This window comes from Metopolophium dirhodum, chromosome 8, assembly GCF_019925205.1.
Source record: "Metopolophium dirhodum isolate CAU chromosome 8, ASM1992520v1, whole genome shotgun sequence".
NCBI lineage: Eukaryota > Metazoa > Arthropoda > Insecta > Hemiptera > Aphididae > Metopolophium > Metopolophium dirhodum.
In genome coordinates, this window is record NC_083567.1 from 23,457,233 (window position 1) to 23,478,939 (window position 21,707).

The 21,707-nt window shown below is 30.1% G+C and overlaps 2 protein-coding genes across 2 annotated transcripts; one reads left to right on the plus strand and one right to left on the minus strand.

The window, feature by feature from the left end:
• Window positions 1-3,199: 3,199 nt before the first annotated feature.
• LOC132951288 (uncharacterized) lies at window positions 3,200-4,029 on the plus strand. Its single transcript, XM_061023093.1, has 2 exons — window positions 3,200-3,715; window positions 3,809-4,029. Exons 1-2 carry the CDS (start codon window positions 3,442-3,444, stop codon window positions 3,838-3,840), a joined length of 306 nt encoding a protein of 101 aa, XP_060879076.1. The 5' UTR covers window positions 3,200-3,441; the 3' UTR covers window positions 3,841-4,029.
• A 2,870-nt stretch (window positions 4,030-6,899) lies between these two features.
• Window positions 6,900-15,832, minus strand: LOC132950951 (uncharacterized). Its single transcript, XM_061022589.1, has 4 exons — window positions 15,099-15,832; window positions 9,927-10,171; window positions 9,589-9,865; window positions 6,900-9,094 (listed from the first exon to the last, which is right to left on the minus strand). Exons 1-4 carry the CDS (start codon window positions 15,163-15,165, stop codon window positions 8,640-8,642), a joined length of 1,044 nt encoding a protein of 347 aa, XP_060878572.1. The 5' UTR covers window positions 15,166-15,832; the 3' UTR covers window positions 6,900-8,639.
• Window positions 15,833-21,707: the final 5,875 nt, after the last annotated feature.

The window sequence follows — 21,707 nt, forward strand, 5'->3', positions numbered from 1 at the left end:
TAGTGGATTGAGTAATTACTATTTTTCACTAACAAAAATTATACCCAATACGTGTCATATAATGGACAATTTTAAAAGTCAAAGAGACGGTGAGATAATAATAATATGACACTTCACAGTAGCACGGACGCTCAGTAGCACAGTAGAAGTGTAGAACAAAAAATATCAGGGATTTGAAATAGGGTTCTTTAAGTATACTTAGAAATTCTAGAAATCAGAATTCGGATAAAAGTACTATTAAAGGGAAAAATGGGGGTGAGCATGTTTAAAAAAATAACACTGTATAATTATTTTTGAAGTAAAACTTCTTTCTTGAGGTGTGGGCAGAAAAAAAATCGTAACGAAAAATGAAACGACACGTTTGTTTAATTATTCATATATGTCCATAGCAACCATTAATAAACAAAAATGTCCATCGTAAATTACATATTTTTAAGTACCTTTTTTTTTTTTTTTTTTTTTTTATTGAACAAAACATAATATTCACAATCTGTATTTACAAGTTATACAATAAGTAATTGTGATGGAAATTGATTTACAGGAGGGGGAAGTTGCCCATTGGCGACACCCCGTGGGAAGCAATTTAAGGAGAGAGTAGGTCCCTACACCAGTTCCTTTTCAGGCGCCTGGGTGGATTACCTGGAATTTGATTGGATGATAGTTGGGTGATTATAGGATTAGAGTGAGTACTGAATGTTTTGTGTGTTTTTTTGTAGGTGATTTTGGCAAGGTTGTTTAAGGTTGGAATGCAGATGTCTTTATGGAGTGATTCATTGGTAATATGCCAAGGGGCACCAGATATTAGACGTAGGCAAATGGACTGAAATGCCTGAATTGTTCTAGTATTTGAGGGTTTGGCTGACCCCCAAAGTTGTATACCATATAGTACCACATGGGTATTAGAAGAGCCATGTATATTGTTATTTTGGTTTTTAATGAGAGCTTTGAGCGGAGTAGGGGCCTGAGAAGGTGGAGTCTTGAATTGAGAGCTTTACGCTTGTTTTTTAAGTGTGGACCCCATGTAAGGCGTTTGTCAAGAATTAAACCCAAATAATTAGTTTGTGTGGAAGATGGAATTTGTGCATTGCCGATAAAGATTTTTATTATTATATTGATTTTTCTCACTCTCTCCCTAATTCACTTATAATTTCGCAGGCCCAATTACTTATGAAAGAAGTTTTTCTTCCCCAGAGTGTAATGGTGGGCTCACATATTCTCTCACTTTTTTTGTGCCCCCCACAGTTCTATATCTAAAACACAGCTATACCTATAGAGATTCATCAAATATTATTTTATATACCTAACAATTTAATTACACATTTTTTTTTTTTTTAATTATTGTATGTTCAATTCTATTAATATATTTAAATTTGATTTTGTCAAAAACCGATTTTGCGTAAAAATTTACATTTTACCTTAATTTTTTGTCCCCGGCGCTTTTGAAAACTACCCGAAGCATTATTTCGTCTACGTATCGTGTACAAAGACAAAAAAATAAAATAAAACATCATTGTAAAATCAATACATTCATCGCTCCGCACAGAATCTAAAAGTTGGCTAAAAAGAATAAAGGTGCATATCATGAAATTTTGGTCACGTTATGATTATTAGTGCACTGACTTAAAAGTTAATTTTTTGTAAGGTACCTTCTATACGATAGATTAATATATATTAATGAGTATAATGACCATAAAATGTGTTATACTCCTGTTTTTTTAGAAATTATTATTTATTTGGAATTTCAACTTACTGAAAGTTTTACTACGTAAAATAAACAAATACAAAATATGGTGACTACCTATGTATTTTTGGAATGTCGGAATAATGGTACGGTCCATAGAACTTATAACAAAAGAAACAAAAATACATGGAATACTGGTACTTTTCAAAATGTTATTTAACAACAATTATCTCCTCTATTTTGTTATTAACTGTGTGGTTATATGGAATTTCATTTGAATAATTTATATACTGGAATTTAAGTGAGTTCCGTAAATGCATAAATAATAATGTATGATAATAAAATAACATTATAACATACCAGTTTTATCAAATTAGTTGTTACTTTTCCCGGGCATTTAAAATTTGTGTTTTAAATGCGTTTCCGCCTTATACAATTTTCATTCTTCCTCAAAACCATTTAAGAATATTTCTTATATATTATTATCTCACCGTCTCTTTGACTTTTAAAATTGTCCATTATATGACACGTATTGGGTATAATTTTTGTTAGTGAAAAATAGTAATACTCAATCCACTATTGCGAATGAATGTGAAATAATGTGAACTATAGTGAGAACTTAATATTGGTATATAATAGTTCATGACATTTATTGATTAATTGATATCTATCGTATCTAAGTATCTTGTCGTTCCGTAATTATTTCATATTGGGAGGTATTTAATCGATTATTTTCACTCACAAAGTCACTCGTGGTTTCCCATCGATTGACTGTAAAATTAAATTAAAAACAATCGTTCATATTTTATTCTTTTTTTTTCATAAAAGTTCTGGAAACCTTGAGGATCGTAAAAGTATTCCGCATGTATAAACTATAAACACCATACCAGTTTTCCGTTTACTGTATTTTTGTATTTTGATGTTTTTAAATGGTATAGAACCACTTATGAGCAGCGAGGACCCTTGTATTAAATTGTTGAACATTTATTATTATAATTGATAATTTTATGATTTTACAACTAGGCTATACAATAATTCGTCTTTTTGATGAAATGAACCTAGACAACGATATTATTAAAATTTACAACAATTATAATTTATTAAAATACCCATAAAAGAGCTTGTATATTATTTTGAGTAATAGATACTTAAACTGTTTTATTTTAAGTAAAATTTAGTAGATAATGAATTTAGTACCTAGATAATAGTATTAAAAACCATATGTACTGTTAATAGTAATGAATATAATAACTGGCTAAAAGGTCGTCCTAATAATACTAAATAAATATTTAAATATATTTTTCAGTTTAACACTTTTATGATTGATTACAGTTATTTAATGTACGAAAATAAATAAATGCATTGCAACAAAAAAATCTAAAACAACATAACATTCACTATATTCATCAAATAAATAAATGTTATACAATTTATTATTTCATTTTTTGCTCGACTAAACAATAAATACCTATTATTATACACCAGTAAAATGTATAAATTTGTTTATTTTTTATTTGTAAATGTCGGAAAAATAGTAAATCATCATAAAAATAGATAATTTGGGAATCTTTGTGTACTTACTCGCTTCAATTGAACGGTATAAAACTGAGCACGCAGTAGCCAGTAATTATATTCATTACTATTAACAGTACATATTATGGTTTTTTAATACTATTATCTAGGTACTAAATTAATTATCTACTAATTTTTATTTAAAATAAAACAGTTTAAGTATCTATTACTCAAAACAAATAAGTGAAATGTATCTCATAAATAATCCCGGATTAATTTTTTTAATTTTATTTACGTTGGCGTATGTGAATTGCGATGATACTCCCGGACCGTATAATTCTCACGATGACAGTAAACACAAAAAATGCAAGATTCCCTGGGTTAAGGCTACTGATGGAAATGGCAATGTCGCTACTTGCAAACTTAAGTGTCAAACGAAATGCAGATATTATCAACAAACGGACCAATGGCGTTGTAGATCATCTAGTACAGGTTTAACCAAAAAATGCGAATGTTGTAGAGGTGAGTATCAAAAACTACTATTGTATTAAAGTTTATATTATCTTAGAAATTTTAAAAATCAAAAATATATATGTTCATTTTCAATATCTACAGATAATATTCCTCCTCCTAGTCCACCTTCATGAGAAAATGCACCTGCATATCTGCTACGCATGGCTGAATACCGAATTTGAAATACAAACCAAAAATAGTATGCACTGTACCAAAAAAGGAAATATTCAACTCAATCGATCGTCATGTACTCATATTTTGTAATAATATTATATAATTTGTATTAGTTGAAATTAAATAAACACGAATAATAATACTCAATATATTTCATGCATTAAATGATTTTAAATGAATAATGTTGTTCGAGCCAGATCAATATTATACTATATACCTATATTGTAATACATTGATGTATGATAAGGTATATTAAATGAACTCTTTTTCGAGGTCGATATAAGTTCCATAGATTTTAATTACGTCCTCAATGCTCCGCCACGCCATTAGAAAATATGGGTTGGTTGTTCTACGTTCATATTATATTAATTTGTCTCCGACTACCCATAACAATCACACGCACACAAATACATAAATATTTTATCACCTATTTTGTATTTATTAAGCTTTTTGTAATTATAATTATTTTATTTTTTGTTTTATTATTATTGCATTTTTGCTTATACATTATACAATATACAAGAGAACAAGACTCCGGACCAAATCCTACGGTGACCAAGAAGACACAGCAAACAAGAACTCAACTACGACGATCTTGCAAGGATCTGTTACTAGCCCGACAACCCGATTCATCGAAATCAAGAGGCCTGTAATATTACGACTGTGCTGTCAACCACGAGCACTACCGTCCACCAGCGACACCGAGACCACGCCCGACGTATTCAACAATATTAACAGCTAACAGCGACCTGACGCGCATTCAAATTGCCTACTCGGCACCTTCTCACGGCGTTACACATACATTTAGTACAATTATTGACAACGGTGGCTGTCAAGGACCAACTGTACCGACGGTCGCCACAATCACCACAATACCGACACCGTAATAAACACCGATCACGGTTTAGAATCAACGTGAAATTTCAAATCACGTAGCCATTGACGTCTGGGAACCAAGACCGTCGAACTGACAGCCAGCGGAAGCAAACCGATGCAGGTTTGGAACGACTAAACGCCCGGCGACGACAACTTACTGAAAACGGCCCTTTTCAGGACTACCCCCGCACTCCGTCACGGCACTTATTTAAGTTGTCCTATCCGAACCAGGTTCGCCGTCGGAATACCGCTTAACTAACCGACGACGGCCGGTTCCCATCCCTTTATTTGTACAAACTAATATAGGCCAACTGCCGCCAACTGTAATGTAATATTGAAAATAGATTGTAATAATAATATAATTGTAATAATTTTTCACTCAATAAGATGACTTGTAAAGTAAGGTTCAACATAAGTATTTAATAGTGTAAATAAAAAAGTCAAGTGTAAATCCACAATACAATCTTATGATTGTTTAAAGTTAGAATTTTGACGAAACGCGTAAAAATCCTGAAAATGTACAAATTATTTTTTAGTAAGAAATTCATAAAAAATTTAGTATTCATACCTAACATTAGAATATTTAATTGAATATTCGATATTCCTCATCAATTTTTCTACCTTTAATTAAGAAAAGTTAACCGTTTATAGCTATTTATAGCCATTACATACAGTTGCAACTATTTAGTGTGCACAGACGTCGGTCTTATATTTAATGAACAATTTATTGTGATCAGTTACCGCATACACATTGTTTTCTCGTGGAATCATAAGAAATTAAGTGATAACATTTCAATGGCCGAAAACTAGAACGAAAATCACATTTTCGATTTTTGAATTTTCGATCAGTTTTTGAGAATAGCGTAGATTGAAAAATAGCAATCGAATCAATTATCGATCGAATGTTGACAAGCGTAAAAGTAATGCAAATTAGTTTATACATAAATTCGAGTGTTATTGAAATATATTTTAAACTTCGAAATAAAAGTCTATGATGTTTCAAAATAATATGCAAGTCATCATAATCCTGTCCCTACTAATAATGCAGTATAGAGCTCCAAAATCTAATGTACCTAACCTAACCTATTTATTACATTCAAAACTCCTTACTAGGTAAAGAGAAATTTATCAAACAAAATTACATTTCCAGTGAAAACTGAAAATTACTTTAACCGTATCACATTATTAACTATTCTAATTCTGTTTAACCAAATATTATATTTTTGAGAACCATAGCTAGTTGTATTAGGTTATTCTGATTTCTAATGAATAAATTCCTCTATAGTACAATAAGCAAAATAAGAGAATTATAATTGCAAATAATAAGAATGAATTTGTTACAACGAGACTTTGAAATATAGAAGTTTTACCATATTTGTTTACAATTGGGATATGGCTCTCAAAAAATATTTTGTTAAACAGAACATTTTGTTAAATGTAAGTTTTACTACATAAATATATACAATTTATTTAAAAAGTTGGGATCAAATCACCTTGATTTTCAGATTAACAAATCCTGTGGCGTTTAAGCCAACAATCAACTATCAGAATTAATATTCTACGATTACCACATAAAATATATTTCAGATTCTACAAATAACTATATTGTACTTACTATTGTCAGACATTTTTAAAACAAGTCCACCAAATTGAAAAAAGGCAACATTAATTCATAGTAAATGCACATTAGTCTCTACTAAATACTAACTACTGAATAGCTAATAGGCAGAGTTGGGCATATCATAGTTACATATAACTAGTAACAAGTTATAATAAATTGAGTAACTTGCCCAGCCCTGCTAATAGGTAATGGGTATATAATATACTCTGTTCAGCGAGAGAGCACGTCGATTCTGGCCATCCCTCTGCGTCACCATGCTATCGAAGAAACCGGTTTCCCAATGGCAGGGTGTTGCGTGAGGGAACCAGTTTTCGTTGGTACGGTCTTTCGCTGAACAGAATAAATATAATTTTTAACTCCTATATAGTCAAGGTGATTTTTCTGTTTTACTTTATGTAGTGTTATTCCATACGTTTTGATGAGCTTGCTATTATTCAATTTATTAGTGGTTTGCGATCAATAAATTGTATACCGGTAAAAACAAAAAAAAAAGACTTATGTTAATGTTCAATAACAAATTTTATATATTAGATATAAATATACTTTTTTTTTTTATCACAGTATCAATTTACAGTATTGAAGTGTAGTAAATAATACTTCAAATATAAATTTATTAGTAATATTAATTGTATACACAATTCTTACAAGCATGAATATATTTAAATGTATATTGACATATAGTTTATAGATATATATACACAAAAATGTAATTAATTTTACAAATACCAAAGTATCTAACATTATTAAGGTACAAGCAATATATTTTGTCTTTGGTACTTAAGTCAATATAAAAATAAACATAAAGAATACAATAATATCAATATTGATTTTACTTAAAGTTAGCCAATAATAATATAATTATACAAATAAAAAAATGTTATTCTTTAAGAATACTTAGTCATATTAATTGAGTTCTACCTAATATCTTACTGAGTAAAAATAATATATAATAAAATATATGCTTCACAATATTAGACATTATACATATTTTACTTTTGGTTCAAAATATTAGTAAACATTTATAGTAGAGTGATGTGGTATTGCACTTACTATTAATGTTGACTAAAATGTAAAGCACATATATTTACACTATACTATATATTACGCAGGATCTCATAACATTCAATTAAAATAATTTTTTAATAAGGTAAAAATAAAGTAGTTTTAAAATTGAAACATTATTTAGAATTGTGGTGGTCCACAATCAAGGGACAAATACAAAAAGATTGAATATCAATGGAAAAAGGTATTATTGAACCTTGAACAACAAAAATTAAGGTAATTATAAAAGTTGGACTCTGATAGTCTCATGCAAGAGCAAAAAATTATAATCCAAATAATGGTGTCTTCTAGATGCTTAGTCAATAAAACAAGTTTTACAAGATATTCACAAATGTACTGTGTTGCGCTTAAAGTTTAGAAACTAAAATTATTTTAAATACTGATTTGGTTGATAAAATGAATATAATAGTATATTATATAATGTATAACCTAGATTATACATTTGTACATTACACAAATCTGAATAAACGAATTGACTTTATTATTAAAAAGAAGATATAATTTTTTTTTTTTTTTTTAATTCGGTTTAATTTGCATAAGTGATAGGTAGGTAATAATCAATTTGAAATTTTTTATTTATTCAGTCTTGTGTGTCAACAATGTTTAGTTTTCTTTTGGTTAAAAAGAGTATACTTATTGTATTTGATACTTGAGTTGGTAAATAGTTAATATATTTAATACAAACCATTAAAAAAAATAAATATATTATATATATTATAATTAATTTGTGTAACAAAAGATACTAGTATAAAGATGATCGTTTTTAGTATTGATTGATTAATTTAAGAGTAGATAAATACATGGTGGGCCAGTGATATAATTGTTAGCACTTTGAAAAAATAGCTAGACACTGTGTCTCACTCTTTAAACTAAAAGAGTAAAAATAAAAATAATCTAATTAGGTCAAAATATTAGTACTTTTTAACTGTTTTTTTTTTTTTTTTTGATCAGTTATATAGGTAGTCCAATTAGAATAAAACAATTTTGTTTTGAAAATTAAAAAATCACTGGTACAATCGAACATAATTGGTGTACTTAGCTTAAAATGTCTTCAATATTTCTCTCCAAAAAAAAAAAAAATAATAATAATAATAAATTTGTTCAGATAGAAATCTTAAATAAATGTATAAAATCCACCTTATAAACTACATGAGATAGATGAAAAAATTATACAGATCCTTATAATATTGATTGTGGTTACTATTTACTTGGAAACAATGAGTCGTATGAAGGTGGTAGATCTTTATCGGCTGTTCTTACTTCAGTACCGCTAGCCACCATAGAATCGGGTGGAGCTGTAGCTATAATAGCCATTGTGTCCAAGCGTGGCACTGGTTGCATTTCAGAAGAATGTGGATGGCTATTAGAGTTGCTTATACAACAAAATGCAGGTCCACAATGCCTAAATATCCATAGGAACGCAATGAATACTAAAATCATGGTAACCAAGCAGGCAACTGCTCCAGCCACAATTTTACTGGTTACAGTTGTGCTGCTTATATAGTTACTATTGAGTACTGAGACTACTGGGCGACAACCACTTTCATCTTTACAGCTTTTGTATGGACAGTTAACTTTTCCATCATTGAAAAAATCTTTAAAAATACATGTTTTTCTACCACAACTTTTCCAATGACCATTGTCATATTTGCATTCTATGGAAAAAGAAGTCAATTTATTATGTTTCAATAAATTAAGTATACAGGGAGTTTTTAAATAGTAAAATATATTTAGTACTCTATTATCTATTAAGGGGATTCAATACCGAGATTTTCTGTTTTTGTCTAACACACACGCGCGACATATTATTTTAGATGTGTTTTTTGCCAAACATACCAATTGATCTAATGAAACAATAAGAATTCTAAAAACAGATTTGAATTTGTCGTCAAGTCTTCTTGAAATCGACTTTCCCACATTTTTGATTTTTTGATCTTAACTTTTCCGAAAATTTAAATACTCTTTTTTAATGACATTATTAGGAATTCGGGGGATAATATCAAAAATGTGGGAAAGTCAATTTCAAGTAGACTTGACGACAAATTCAAATCTGTTTTCAGAATTCTTATCACTTCATTAGATCAATTGGTGTGTTTGACAAAAACAGAAAATCACGGTATCAAATCCCCTTAACCTAAAAATAACATACCTTGGAATGCTGTGAATACAATCTCAAACTTTAGTTCATCAGTGGACTCTATAGATTTATTTCCAAGATATATTTTAACTTCAATCATACCTCTATGATCAACAAATGAATTTTTTATTTCTTTATCATCGTTTCCATCACTGCCTTGATTATATTCATTACCAACATTAGCTTCAAATGCATTTAATTTTCCACAAATTTTCTCACCCCAGTGCTCTGATGACTTAATTTTAATATTTAAGTCTAGAACACTTAAGGTTTTTTCAGCATGGCGAAACTATCAAAACAATTAAATAACGATTAAACATAAAAACAAATAATGAAAGGTATATACATACTTGAATATAATCAATACATTGTCCTTGAGCATTACGTCTAAAAGACATATGCTGTATGACCGCAAAAACACCCAACCCAAGTGAGGAAGTTACTGTAAATTTACAATTAAATTCATGCTTGCCAGTCCACTTCTGAAAATATTGGTTATCTTTGATCACCATAGCTGATTGATCTTCACGACCAGAAAGGTCTAAATTATTTGAAAAGAAACTCATCGAACAAACACTATCGTTTTCCATGATTTCTACAAACAAAAGGAAAAACAATTTTATTATTTTAAGTTCTTAAACAAATGCATTAATTATTGTCTTCGAAGTCTTAATTAGTGTCGTTTTTTAAAGAGTAATTAATCCTATGTCTAAAACTTATATTACATAATAATATTATAATATATAAATTACATAGTAAGTACTCTGTTCCGACAGCATTTCCTTTCACGACAAGTTATAAAATAATTGTTTTTAATTTATGATTTGTATGAACATTTTTTTAGGTTCTTATAGACATTTTAGATTCTGAGTGGAACAATGAATGTATTGATTTTACAATGATGTGTGTTTTTTTTTTTATTTTTGTGTCTGTCATCACCTTTTAGGACAGTAAAAGTGCTTGGATTTTCTTCAATAGTAACTTTTATGATAGGAAAGTGAATCTAGCTGGTACTTTGGAAGGTCAAAAGTAAAAATTTCCCAGTAGTTTTCAAAAGCGACTTGAAAAACAAAAGAGAAATTAAGGAAAAACGGGAATTTTTATGCAAAATCTGTTTTCGAGAAAATCGATTTTGGTTTTTGGTGTAACTCTAAAACAAATGACCGTAGGGACATGACATTTTGACTGAATGTTTATGATTGTATTTCCTATACACCATAACATTTTCCAAATATTTTGACTTATTTTGAGCTGTTTACAGACATTGTCAATTTCCATTTTTTTTAGTTTTTTTTCTATAAATATCAATAAAATTTTATCTGTTGAGTAAAAAAGCTTGAAAATTTAATAAAAGGCTCCTAGGTTATTGTTTCAAAGGCAGATGAAAAAAAATCAAAAATCCATAGTCACAATATTTTTTATAAGCATTAAAAGTTCAAATATTGACAAAATACGTAAAAATTATGAAAATTTGCAAATTACCTTAAGTTAGAAATTCATAAAAAATTTTCTTTTTAACTCTAAGATTTGAAAATGTAATACAAGATTCCTCATAAGTTTGTCTACCTTCATCAAAAAAAAAAAAATGTCTACAAGAAACTCAAATTAAATTTTTATGAGCGTCTGAAATTTATATTTTTACAACATTTGATATTCACTCGATTTCTAGTGTAACGATTTTCTTATTTTGTTGTAATTAAAAAACGTATCACTGTAGATACTTGAAAGTATCACTAAACGTTTATATTAGCATATTCTATACACCACAACATTTTGAAAATAACTGACTCTTTTTGAGCTGTTTACGGACATTGTCAGTTCTCAATTTTTTAGTTTTTTTTTTCTATAAATATCAATAAAATGTTATTTGTTGTGTAGAAAAGCGTAAAAATTTAATATAAGGCTCCTGATATATCGTTCTAATAGCAGTTGAAAATATTAAAAATACATAGGCACAGTTTTTTTTTATAAGCGTTTAAAGTTCAAATGTTGACAACATTTATCAAATTTATAATTTATTAATTATTCTGTAGTTAAAAATGTATAAAATGTTTAACTTTTATGGCGAAGGATTTAAAATTTAAAACAAGGCTCCGCGTAAATAGGTTATATATAAATTCTTTATTCACAATAATATCATCAAATATACTTGGTAATATCATAGGCTGACTGACCGTTTTCGCTCAGAATTGTTTTTCTTATACAATGATATTATATCATTGAATTCAAATTTAACACCATCCATTACAGTGACCCACTTGTAACCTACTGTACAGCAGAGCGACATACACTTACCCACCTTTTTTAAATTAAATTATTGAAATTTTATTAACTAGTTCTACTATTTAACTTTGTAGTTTTATAGCATACTAGCTGTCCTGCCCAACGTTGTCCAGACCCAAGAATTGTATTTTTAATAAATATATTTGTACAAAATGTATATACTATATATATTAATTCTTCTACTTTATTATAATATAGCTTATCCCACACACTTTGTTGCCCGTAAATTATATCAACTGTTAAAAAATTGTTATTGTTCAACTCAATGATCCAAATAATGCAGAACCACATATAAACGTCATACCAAATGAAATTGCTCACCAACTCCTAACAAATGGAAAATGTCCTGGCATTAAGAAAGTGAAACCAAAAATAGTCAGAGAACCAACAAATGAAGCCAATATATTATACACTCCATTCACCTTAGAAGAGCTCAATATAGCAATGGCACGGATGAAAGAAAAAAAAGCTTCAGGCCTATATGAAATCAGAACCGAGCAGATAAAAAACTTTGAACAACAAAACCAAAAGATAGCTATTAGAAATGTTTAACAACTGCTTAAAATGCGTCAAGATACCAATTAGGTATATGGGGAAAAAGCCGAATAATAGCACTAATAAAACTGGGTAAGCAACCCAGAGGCAAAAAATTTCCGCCCAATCTCCCTCTTATGCCATACATACAAGCTACTAGAGCGATTAATACTTAACAGAATAAACGACATAGTGGACAAATCACTTATAAATTAATAAGCTGGTTTCAGAGGAGGAAAGTCATGTACCGGACAGATACTGAACCTGGATACGAGAGGAAACTGGTGACTGGCGCAGTTTTCATAGACTTAACAGAGGCATGATTAACCACAGAATTCTTTTCAAAAAAATGTACGAGATAACAAACGACTACAATTTAACGTCCTTCATCGCTGAAATGTTAAGAAATAGAAGGTACTTCGTGGAACTGCAAGGAAAGAAGAGGACTCAAAAAAATGGATTAGCACAAGGCAGTGTTAATAGCACCTTTGCTATTTAACATATATATCAACGATCAGCCCATACCATTAGGAACCCAGTGCTTCATATACGCTGATGATCTAGCGCTCACTGCTCAGAATCACTCATTTGGAAATATAGAAAGCACTCTTAACAACGCACTGGGAGGAAATGTCAAATTATTACAAGAAAAACTGGTTAAAATCGAACCCCAACAAAACCTAAGTATGTACTTATCAAAAACAAAACCGAAAAAAAATTGAAACCAATATTATAAATTAAAATCAAAACCAAAAAAATTAAAACCAAAATCAAATTTTCTCAATACCGGTATTGAAAAATTGAAAAAATTAAAAAACTGGTATACAAAATCGATAACTTATAAGTTAAACTTGGTTTAACTTAAAACTAATAACTTTTATAAATTCAAGTTATCTGGTCTAATAAAAATAGTATGGAAATAATTTTTTTTCCACAAAAGTTTGTTATTTTTATTTCAGATTTAAAATGAGTAATGGTGAAAAAAATATATTTTTATTCGTAAAACGATGCCGCCCCTAAAATTCCTAAAAAAATACACTTGCCTTCCAGATAGTTTTAAAACTTCAAAATATCATGGTTATATTCATTAATTGTGTTTTATATTTATTTGTTTATTCATTAAAATATTATTCAGGTTTAGACCCAATTACTTGAATTCAAAAATAGCATTAAACAATAAAAATAATTAATATTATATAACAAAACATTATATAATTAATATTATATAGGTAGTAGGTATAATGATAATAGGAAACATGATTTTTAAATGAGTTAAATTTAAACGGATCAATGTTATAATTATTTACAAAGCTCATGATTCTTAAGAGTGGTGTGTTATTAGCATTAATTAGTAGTTAATGATTTTAAATAAAATAAGTTCGTTGATCGGGTGTTAGCCAAGGGAACTTTGAATTATAGACGGGTTAAAAAGGATAGCTAACATATTGAAAAAATAGTTAAGGGAGCAATTAATAATAATTTACATAAATAACATTGTGATCATAGTCTCAAAAAGTTAAAAATAACTACCTGGGTACAAAAATATTTGTAAGAAAACAACAAGGAAAACAATTAGCTCCATAGTGAGGTCTATTGTATTATATAATGGATGAAAATATGAAATATAAAATACGCAACATTGTGACATAGTCCCATAGATTTAATTAAGGTGAGATGAGATGGGAGACAAACTTCTAAAAGGTCAATAAACTATTAACACGTTTGATTTTTGTATAGATTCATCAACAGACGAATACAAAATTAGTTTATGTCAGATGTGTGAATATTTAAAACGTTTACGAATGAAAATAATTTTGTTCATCATACTTACTTCATTAAATAACAAATGACAAATTTACTTGGCACTGTAAAACAGACATTACATACATTGCATACTACCCAATTAGACAAATTTTGGTTAAATTCATACAAAACCACTCACTCAATGCTACAGAAATAATAGTCTACCTAGATTATTTATAAATTCCAGTAAATTATTAGGTATGGGGAAAATAATTTCTTCACATTAAAAACTAGCTGTTTGTAATTGATAAATTCACTGATATTCAATAGTTGTATTCAATATTGTCCATAGAATTATTTTGGATTTATTAAAATAAAAATATTTTTGTTTATTACATAGTTAAAGATAAAAAACATAAAGAATAGACATGGGTACATATTATTAAAAAAAATTATGGTTTATTATTAACCTAATGGTTATTTCTGTTCAAACACGATTTTACGATTAATCTGTTATTGTAAATAAGGAAATAATACCTAATTCTAATGCTTATCAGCCATAAGACCATAACACTATAATTCCTTGGCAGTCATCAGAAATATGAAGCATTTTATGTAGTAAATAATAAAAATATAAAGATTTAAAAATGTATTTTTGTATTGATACCAATATATGTCTTTAAGAAACGCAGTTACACCAACAACCTTTAAGTATTTTTTTAGTGTCAATTATATTAGGTACATATCCATAATAAATAAATAAAGATATGATCAATGATTAATCAACTTGGTCATTCGACGATCAAATGAACGCTCGAGAAGCCAAAGACAATAGTTTATCATGCTAAAAGCAGCGACATTATAATACAGAGTATAGTGACCTCAGCAGAGTGCCCCCCGGTCCCTTATAAAAATATAAAATAGCGAGTAAAATAGTGTGTTCTAAGTCAGTAGTTACTTACTTTCGATATACGCCATGGCTTGGCCCAAGCACAACACGACCAGCAACCAGTATGTCAACGACGACATAATATTTTTTAAACTTCGCTATTCTTGAGAGAAGGAGGCTCAGAATCAAAAGTGCGACAGGTAGAATTTACGAATCACACAAGATCAATCGCGTTGATGGCCACCAGTGGTTCAGACCATATAGTCGGTATCTGACAACTGGATAATTTTTATCGATTTTCGGCACTACAACTGCTGTCGTACTTTAATATATTTGTATTCATAATATTATTTATTATATTATTATTACGAATATTTACAAAACAAGACAAACACCACAGTAGAGCAAACAAACGCGAACTAAAACACCCAATATCACTGATCACTAACTAGAGTATAGAGTAACACGACTCAAATACTATATACGTATATTATATTATTTGCTCGACTGCTGAGTCTCTGACGAACGCGCCGCTCAGTGCTTGTTGCAATACTGCATAATGATTAATGCTGTTAATCAGTTAATTGTCAATTGCACATTTTTGCATTTTATTATTATTATTATTATGAGGGTTACTAACGCGCACGCACACGGCACACTGCGGCAGCATCAAGTACAATCACACCCACGCACGCACATCAGCCGCACACACGCAAAAACACAACCACGGACTGCAACAGAATACACCTCACACACACATAATAATCACGCACGGACTAAGATATAATGGACTGGAAACGAGCAGCTTATCACGGCCACGAATGTATGTACAAGTGGCAAAGTGCGGGGGGTCGCTATGTGTTCCTGCCTTCCTGGAGTTCACAGCGCCCTCTGTATAAAACACGGACTAAGATACAAATTGTGTAGCCAAATAAAACCACCGGTAGCGCTGAAAACTTCAAGAACAGTGTTCTCATCAGCCAAGTGACACCTTCTCGTGGTCGTCCCCCGATCCCCGCCGACCCTGTCGTTTCCAGTCCATTATATCTTATATAGTCCGTGTACTCCATGTTACTCTATGGCACGGTTTAAGGTATATCTACAACCGTGCAGCTCTATGGTGTACTCACGATTATATTATCACAAGAATCAAGCGTTGATTGGTGGGAGGCGGATACTATTAGATTATCTAACAGACATTATTTAGACATATTAATAAATATCATGAACTAAGATAGAGATGATATTCTACCATAGAGTATTCTACATCACGAATTAAACAAAATAAACGTAATAACTTATTATTAATATGTCTATGCTATCCAACCGTAACAAGGAAATACGGTCTTCTAAAAAAATAAAGTTTAAAACTCAAGATCGAGAGGTGATGATCGTCTATGCGGTGGCCGCACTGTCGATTGTCGAAACGAACAAAGCACCGCGGTGATACCATAGATAATATAAGATGGGTGATACCCACAGATATTTATTTTATATAAAATACAAGGTGATACCAGCAGCTGCTGGACAGCAACTTGTTGAACTCTAATAAAACTGTGAACATTATAAATTATAATAAATTATCCATAATCGTGCTAACTGCTAAATTGAGTGCTAATGTGCAACATACTTCTGTATACACTAATACACAACATATTCTATGCTAATTGCCGTATACCTAGTTGTTATATTATTATTTAATAATATTATTAGTATTTACCAGGTGTATTGATATACTTATCAATACACCTTGGTATTTACTATCTATTTAAAACGACTACAGCTGTTTAACAATGATTACGGAGATTCATTTCGGTAGACACTTTTTTAGATTCGTTAGGTAGCCATACTATCTTTAATCGTCCCTTTTAGCAAGTATGTGATTAGGAATGTCGTATACCTCGCAGTGGCGTATGTAGGGATAGAGTTTTGACCCCCCTGAAATTTCATTTTTTTTCCAAAAAAATATTATTTACCACTATTTTGATAAACACAGATCAATTGTTGGTCATTTGTAATACCTAGATATAAAATTAATTGTTGAATATGACAAAGACTCGATAATCATAGTTATAGTTTTTTTAGCTGATTTAGAACATTGCTAAACGTCTCCCTAAATCGATGGTGTATTATCGTCCATCGATTATTACGACGTTTATTACGGGTCGAAGAGGATCTATTGATGACCCGGTTAAACACTGTACACCTATGTAGACTAAATTTGAAACTAGCTATAATTTTTTATATAAAAACTGTTAAGAAAAAAATAATATAAATTATTTGCTCAGGTAAAACTCTAACTGAACTAAAATCCTGCGTACGCTACAGTAACTGTATACTCGTAACTCGTATGTAATATGTATTATAGTAATTCATTATTAATAGTATTTATAATCAAAGGTATAATGTACACTAATGTACCTAATGGTCCAGTAGCGTCATTTCAGTTTTTGAGAGGGGGGGCAACATTTTTGACCGGCCCAAAATAAAACCGCTTGCTAACAATAAATTACATTACATTACAATAGCATTTTCATCTCAAAATAAATAGTCTTCTTACATAATTTTATACTTACTAGTTAGTATCAAAGGTTACTATCATAAGCATAAGTAACCCCATTTTTTCGAGGTGTAACAAAAACTAAATAATTAATACATATAACATATGTAGAGGAATACTTAAATATATTACCTATTAGCTAGGCCCAAAACTAGCCCATACCCGGGCCACACGGCCCGACAGCGGTCGCTAATGACAAGTGGGTGGAAAATGCCCTCCCTGCACCCCCCCCCCCCCCCCCCCCCCCCCCCCACCACCACCCAAATGACGCCACTGATTTTGTTACAATTTTGTTCAATTTTTTTCTAAAAACAAATTATCAACTATTGTAAATTTCGACAAAATGTCAAAACATGTTTATATGTGTTTATATGACATTACTAGGTATATTATTATCTAGTTATCTAGACTCATACCTAGGAACTAGGATATTATTATTAATATTTAGTTGTTTACACAAAATATAATATGGGAATTATCCCACTAGATGATCGAGAATTCTCAATAACAACCAGCTCTACACTTTCCCAGAACATTGGCCCATACAGGCGATAGTGCGATCGGTAGGTATATTTTACAATATTACGTATTTACGTACCTCCAGGTCATTAGTTGGTTGAAAACTTGAAACATCGATTGCTTATTATTTGTCATAACTCATAACTCATAATATTTAGTTATCACCGTGATTCGTCTTTACTCTCTCGTACTCGTGTTTTCTACTGTGTGTCCGTATAGTGTACTTAAGTGTATTACTATTATACAGTCGGTGTCTTTTGTAATATGGACTATTTTGTCTTTTTATATTTTCACAATTACTATGTCTAATAAAACAAAAATTATTAGCTATTTTGATGCAAGTTGCTCTACTTCTAACACTCGGTGGATGAAAAAATAAGTAAGATCACTAATATCATTACAAAAAATCAAGTTGTGGACTTAGTGGTAATATTTTTATTATGGCTGTTCATCGTGGGGTTATAAATATAATATCCAAGGAAGTACTGGACGAATTAGCAAAAAAAAACACAAAAAAAGGTGGATAAGTGGATGTCGCTCTGCTGTACAGTAGGTTACATGTGGGTGACTGTAATGGATGGTGTTAAATTTGAATTTAATGATATAATATCATTGTATAAGAAAAACGATTCTGAGCGAAAACGGTCAGTCAGCCTATGATATTACCAAGTATATTTGATGACATTATTGTGAATAAAGTAATTTATATATAACCTATTTACGTAGAGCCTTGTTTTAAAATTTCAATCCTTAGCCATAAAAGTTAAACATTTTATACATTTTTAACTAGAAAATAATTAATAAATTATAAATTTGATAAATGTTGTCAAAATTTGAACTTTAAATGCTTATAAAAAAAAATTGTGCCTATGTATTTTTAATATTTTTCAACTGCTATTAGAACGATATATCAGGAGTCTTATATTCAATTTTCACGCTTTTTTACCCAATAAAAATTTTTTTATTTATATTTATAGAAAAAAAAACTAAAAAAATTGAAAACTCACAATGTCCGTAAACAGCTCAAAAAGAGTCAAAATATTTTCAAAATTTTATGGTGTATAGAAAATGCTAATATAAACATTCAGTGAAATTTTCAAGTATCTACAGTCATTCGTTTTTTAACTACAATAAAATAAGAAAATTGTTACATGAGAAATCGAGTGAATATAATAATTAAAATAATAATTTCATATATTTATATTTATATTATTATTAAATAGAAAACTTTAAAAAAAATTGGTGGGGGGGGGGAAATATCTGCATCAAAAATATATCGAGGGGGGGAATGTCCGCGAGTCTGTATACCTAAGTTATAAATAAAGTTTGTATTTACCATAATTTTATAAATTGATATTAGACATAACCATAAATTATAGTTTTGATGATAAAATAATGCATATGTTAAAAAATTAGCCATATCCCTCCCCATGACAAAATCATTTGACCGCCACTACACTGACATGTACTATCTTAGACTAAGATGTACACGAACATAAAAACATAATAATATAGGTACCTAGACCTAGTTGTTTTTTGTGGTTGTACACGAATAATATTATTGTACCTACTCTACATTTGTGGTATGCCGTACGCCGGATTGCCCTAATGATTTGGACGGCGTGACGTGTGATTGCGCAACACACCAGTCTAGGGAACGCTGGGAACGCGGTTCGAAACCATATTGATAAGTTAACCATGCACAATGTATAATAATAAAAAAACATTATTTATCGCAATATCGGATGTATTCACATCCGGCGCACGTCCGTAGGCTATAATCATACATTTAAACCACCGCGGCGCACGTTCTCCGTTTCTCGATAGTTTTTACCATGCTACAGATATTATAGTCATTGTTACAACATAAAATAATATAGATAATTATTATTAGCACTTTCATATCTATTAATAATATTTGAAACTCCCGATTCTTGAAATCTACCTATAGCTATTAATTATAGCCATATTGGGAAGACAGATTAGCACTGGGAGCGCTGTCGACGCCTAGCCTATCTCGTACTGATGGTTAGGCGGGTTCCCCCCTACGTGGAGTCGGGAGATTGTACGTATTTTCCCGACATTTCGCATATATTTTCCTTTAAGTGAAGTGTATTTGAATGTATTTTATAATATTAGTAGAAATTGTACTTACCAACGTATACAGTTAGCTATAAATACGTATACAATTTTCGATACCAAAATTAATTTATTATAAAAAGTAAAATAACCAATATAAAACTATATCTATACCATAGATAATAAAGATATGAATAGGACATAATGGTCTTATGAGCGTTCTTCGAGGGGAACAATTGAGACCAAATAAAGTATACCTATATCGAGTATCGACTATCAATCACGGCTATGGATAAAGGAGCCTAAATTGCCTTCCCCTCCGGGAACGCGGCTTCAAATATATTTAACATAGCCGTGACCTATCCATATCTTTATTATCTATGATCTATACATCCCGAATCGGAAGGTACAAATTGTTTCCACTTGAGCGCGTTTTGTTAATCTGTTTCCCCAATTGGCAAAATAAATTAACACTGGGAGTGCTGTCGACGGCTATCGTATTGATGGTTAGGCGGGTTCCCCCTACGTAGAGTCGAGAGATTGTATTTATTTTCCTAACATTTTACATAAATCTTGTCTTAAGTGAAGTGTATTTAAATTATTAGTAGAAATTGCACTTACCAACGTATACAGTTAGCTATAAAAGTGTATAAAGTTTCGACAGAAAAATTAATTTATTATAAAAAGTAAAATAACCAATATAAAATTATATCTATACATTCCGAATATGCAAGTTGAGGATTATGCCACCAGAGCACGTATCGTTAGCTTGTTTTAACAATTAAGGATATCATTAAGTTTTAGTTATCGTCTGTGGATTGTGGAACGTATACATAATACATATTTATGAAGTTTATTTAGTCTTACTAGTGTCTTACTAGTGTCTTACTAGTGTCTTACATAATACATTGTAATATTATCTCTTCCCTTTATTTATTTAATATTAATTGGATTTTATACCTACTTCATATTTTTTTACAACATATTTCAAAATTAAATAGTGACGACTCCTATGAAAAATCTTTTGTGCTCCATTACGCTAATTTGTTCGCAACAATGCTTATACAGCTATATAATATTATTGGCACGCGTTCGGATAGGCAACTAATAAATTACCATTATCGTCCGCTGTCCACCTTATTTTAGTATAGATATTTATTACAAATTAACAGATACCTATTATAAACTATAATGTTGAATGGTAATATTATAGAATTGAACGATATTACAAGAGTTATATGATATATAGGCAATAGCAGATAGCGTGACAATATTTTTGATTTATTTAAATCTACTTAATATTAGGCCCGTCCACTGCTTTAGATAGTATACAATTTTTACGGGGGGTGTAGGGGAAGTGAAGTCAAGTATTTAACTGATATTTAATTTATGCTGACTGAAAAAATATCGACCAGTAATTTCTTAAAACAAACTATGTGAAGTATAAAAATTCCTATTTTTTCTGTACGATAGTTAAGGAGAATTAATAGGCAATGGCTTGAGAAAATATATAAAATTTGATAA

Excerpts from the sequence above, each read along its gene's own strand:
- LOC132950951 (XM_061022589.1), bottom strand. The coding sequence starts at position 15,165 with ATGTCGTCGTTGACATACTGGTTGCTGGTCGTGTTGTGCTTGGGCCAA. Across the intron at positions 10,172-15,098 it reads AGCCATGGCGTATATCGAAA|AAATCATGGAAAACGATAGT; the intron begins GTAAGTAACTAC and ends TTTTGTTTGTAG. Across the intron at positions 9,095-9,588 it reads TGTATTCACAGCATTCCAAG|AATGCAAATATGACAATGGT; the intron begins GTATGTTATTTT and ends CTTTTTCCATAG.
- LOC132951288 (XM_061023093.1), top strand. The coding sequence starts at position 3,442 with ATGTATCTCATAAATAATCCCGGATTAATTTTTTTAATTTTATTTACG. Across the intron at positions 3,716-3,808 it reads AAAATGCGAATGTTGTAGAG|ATAATATTCCTCCTCCTAGT; the intron begins GTGAGTATCAAA and ends CAATATCTACAG.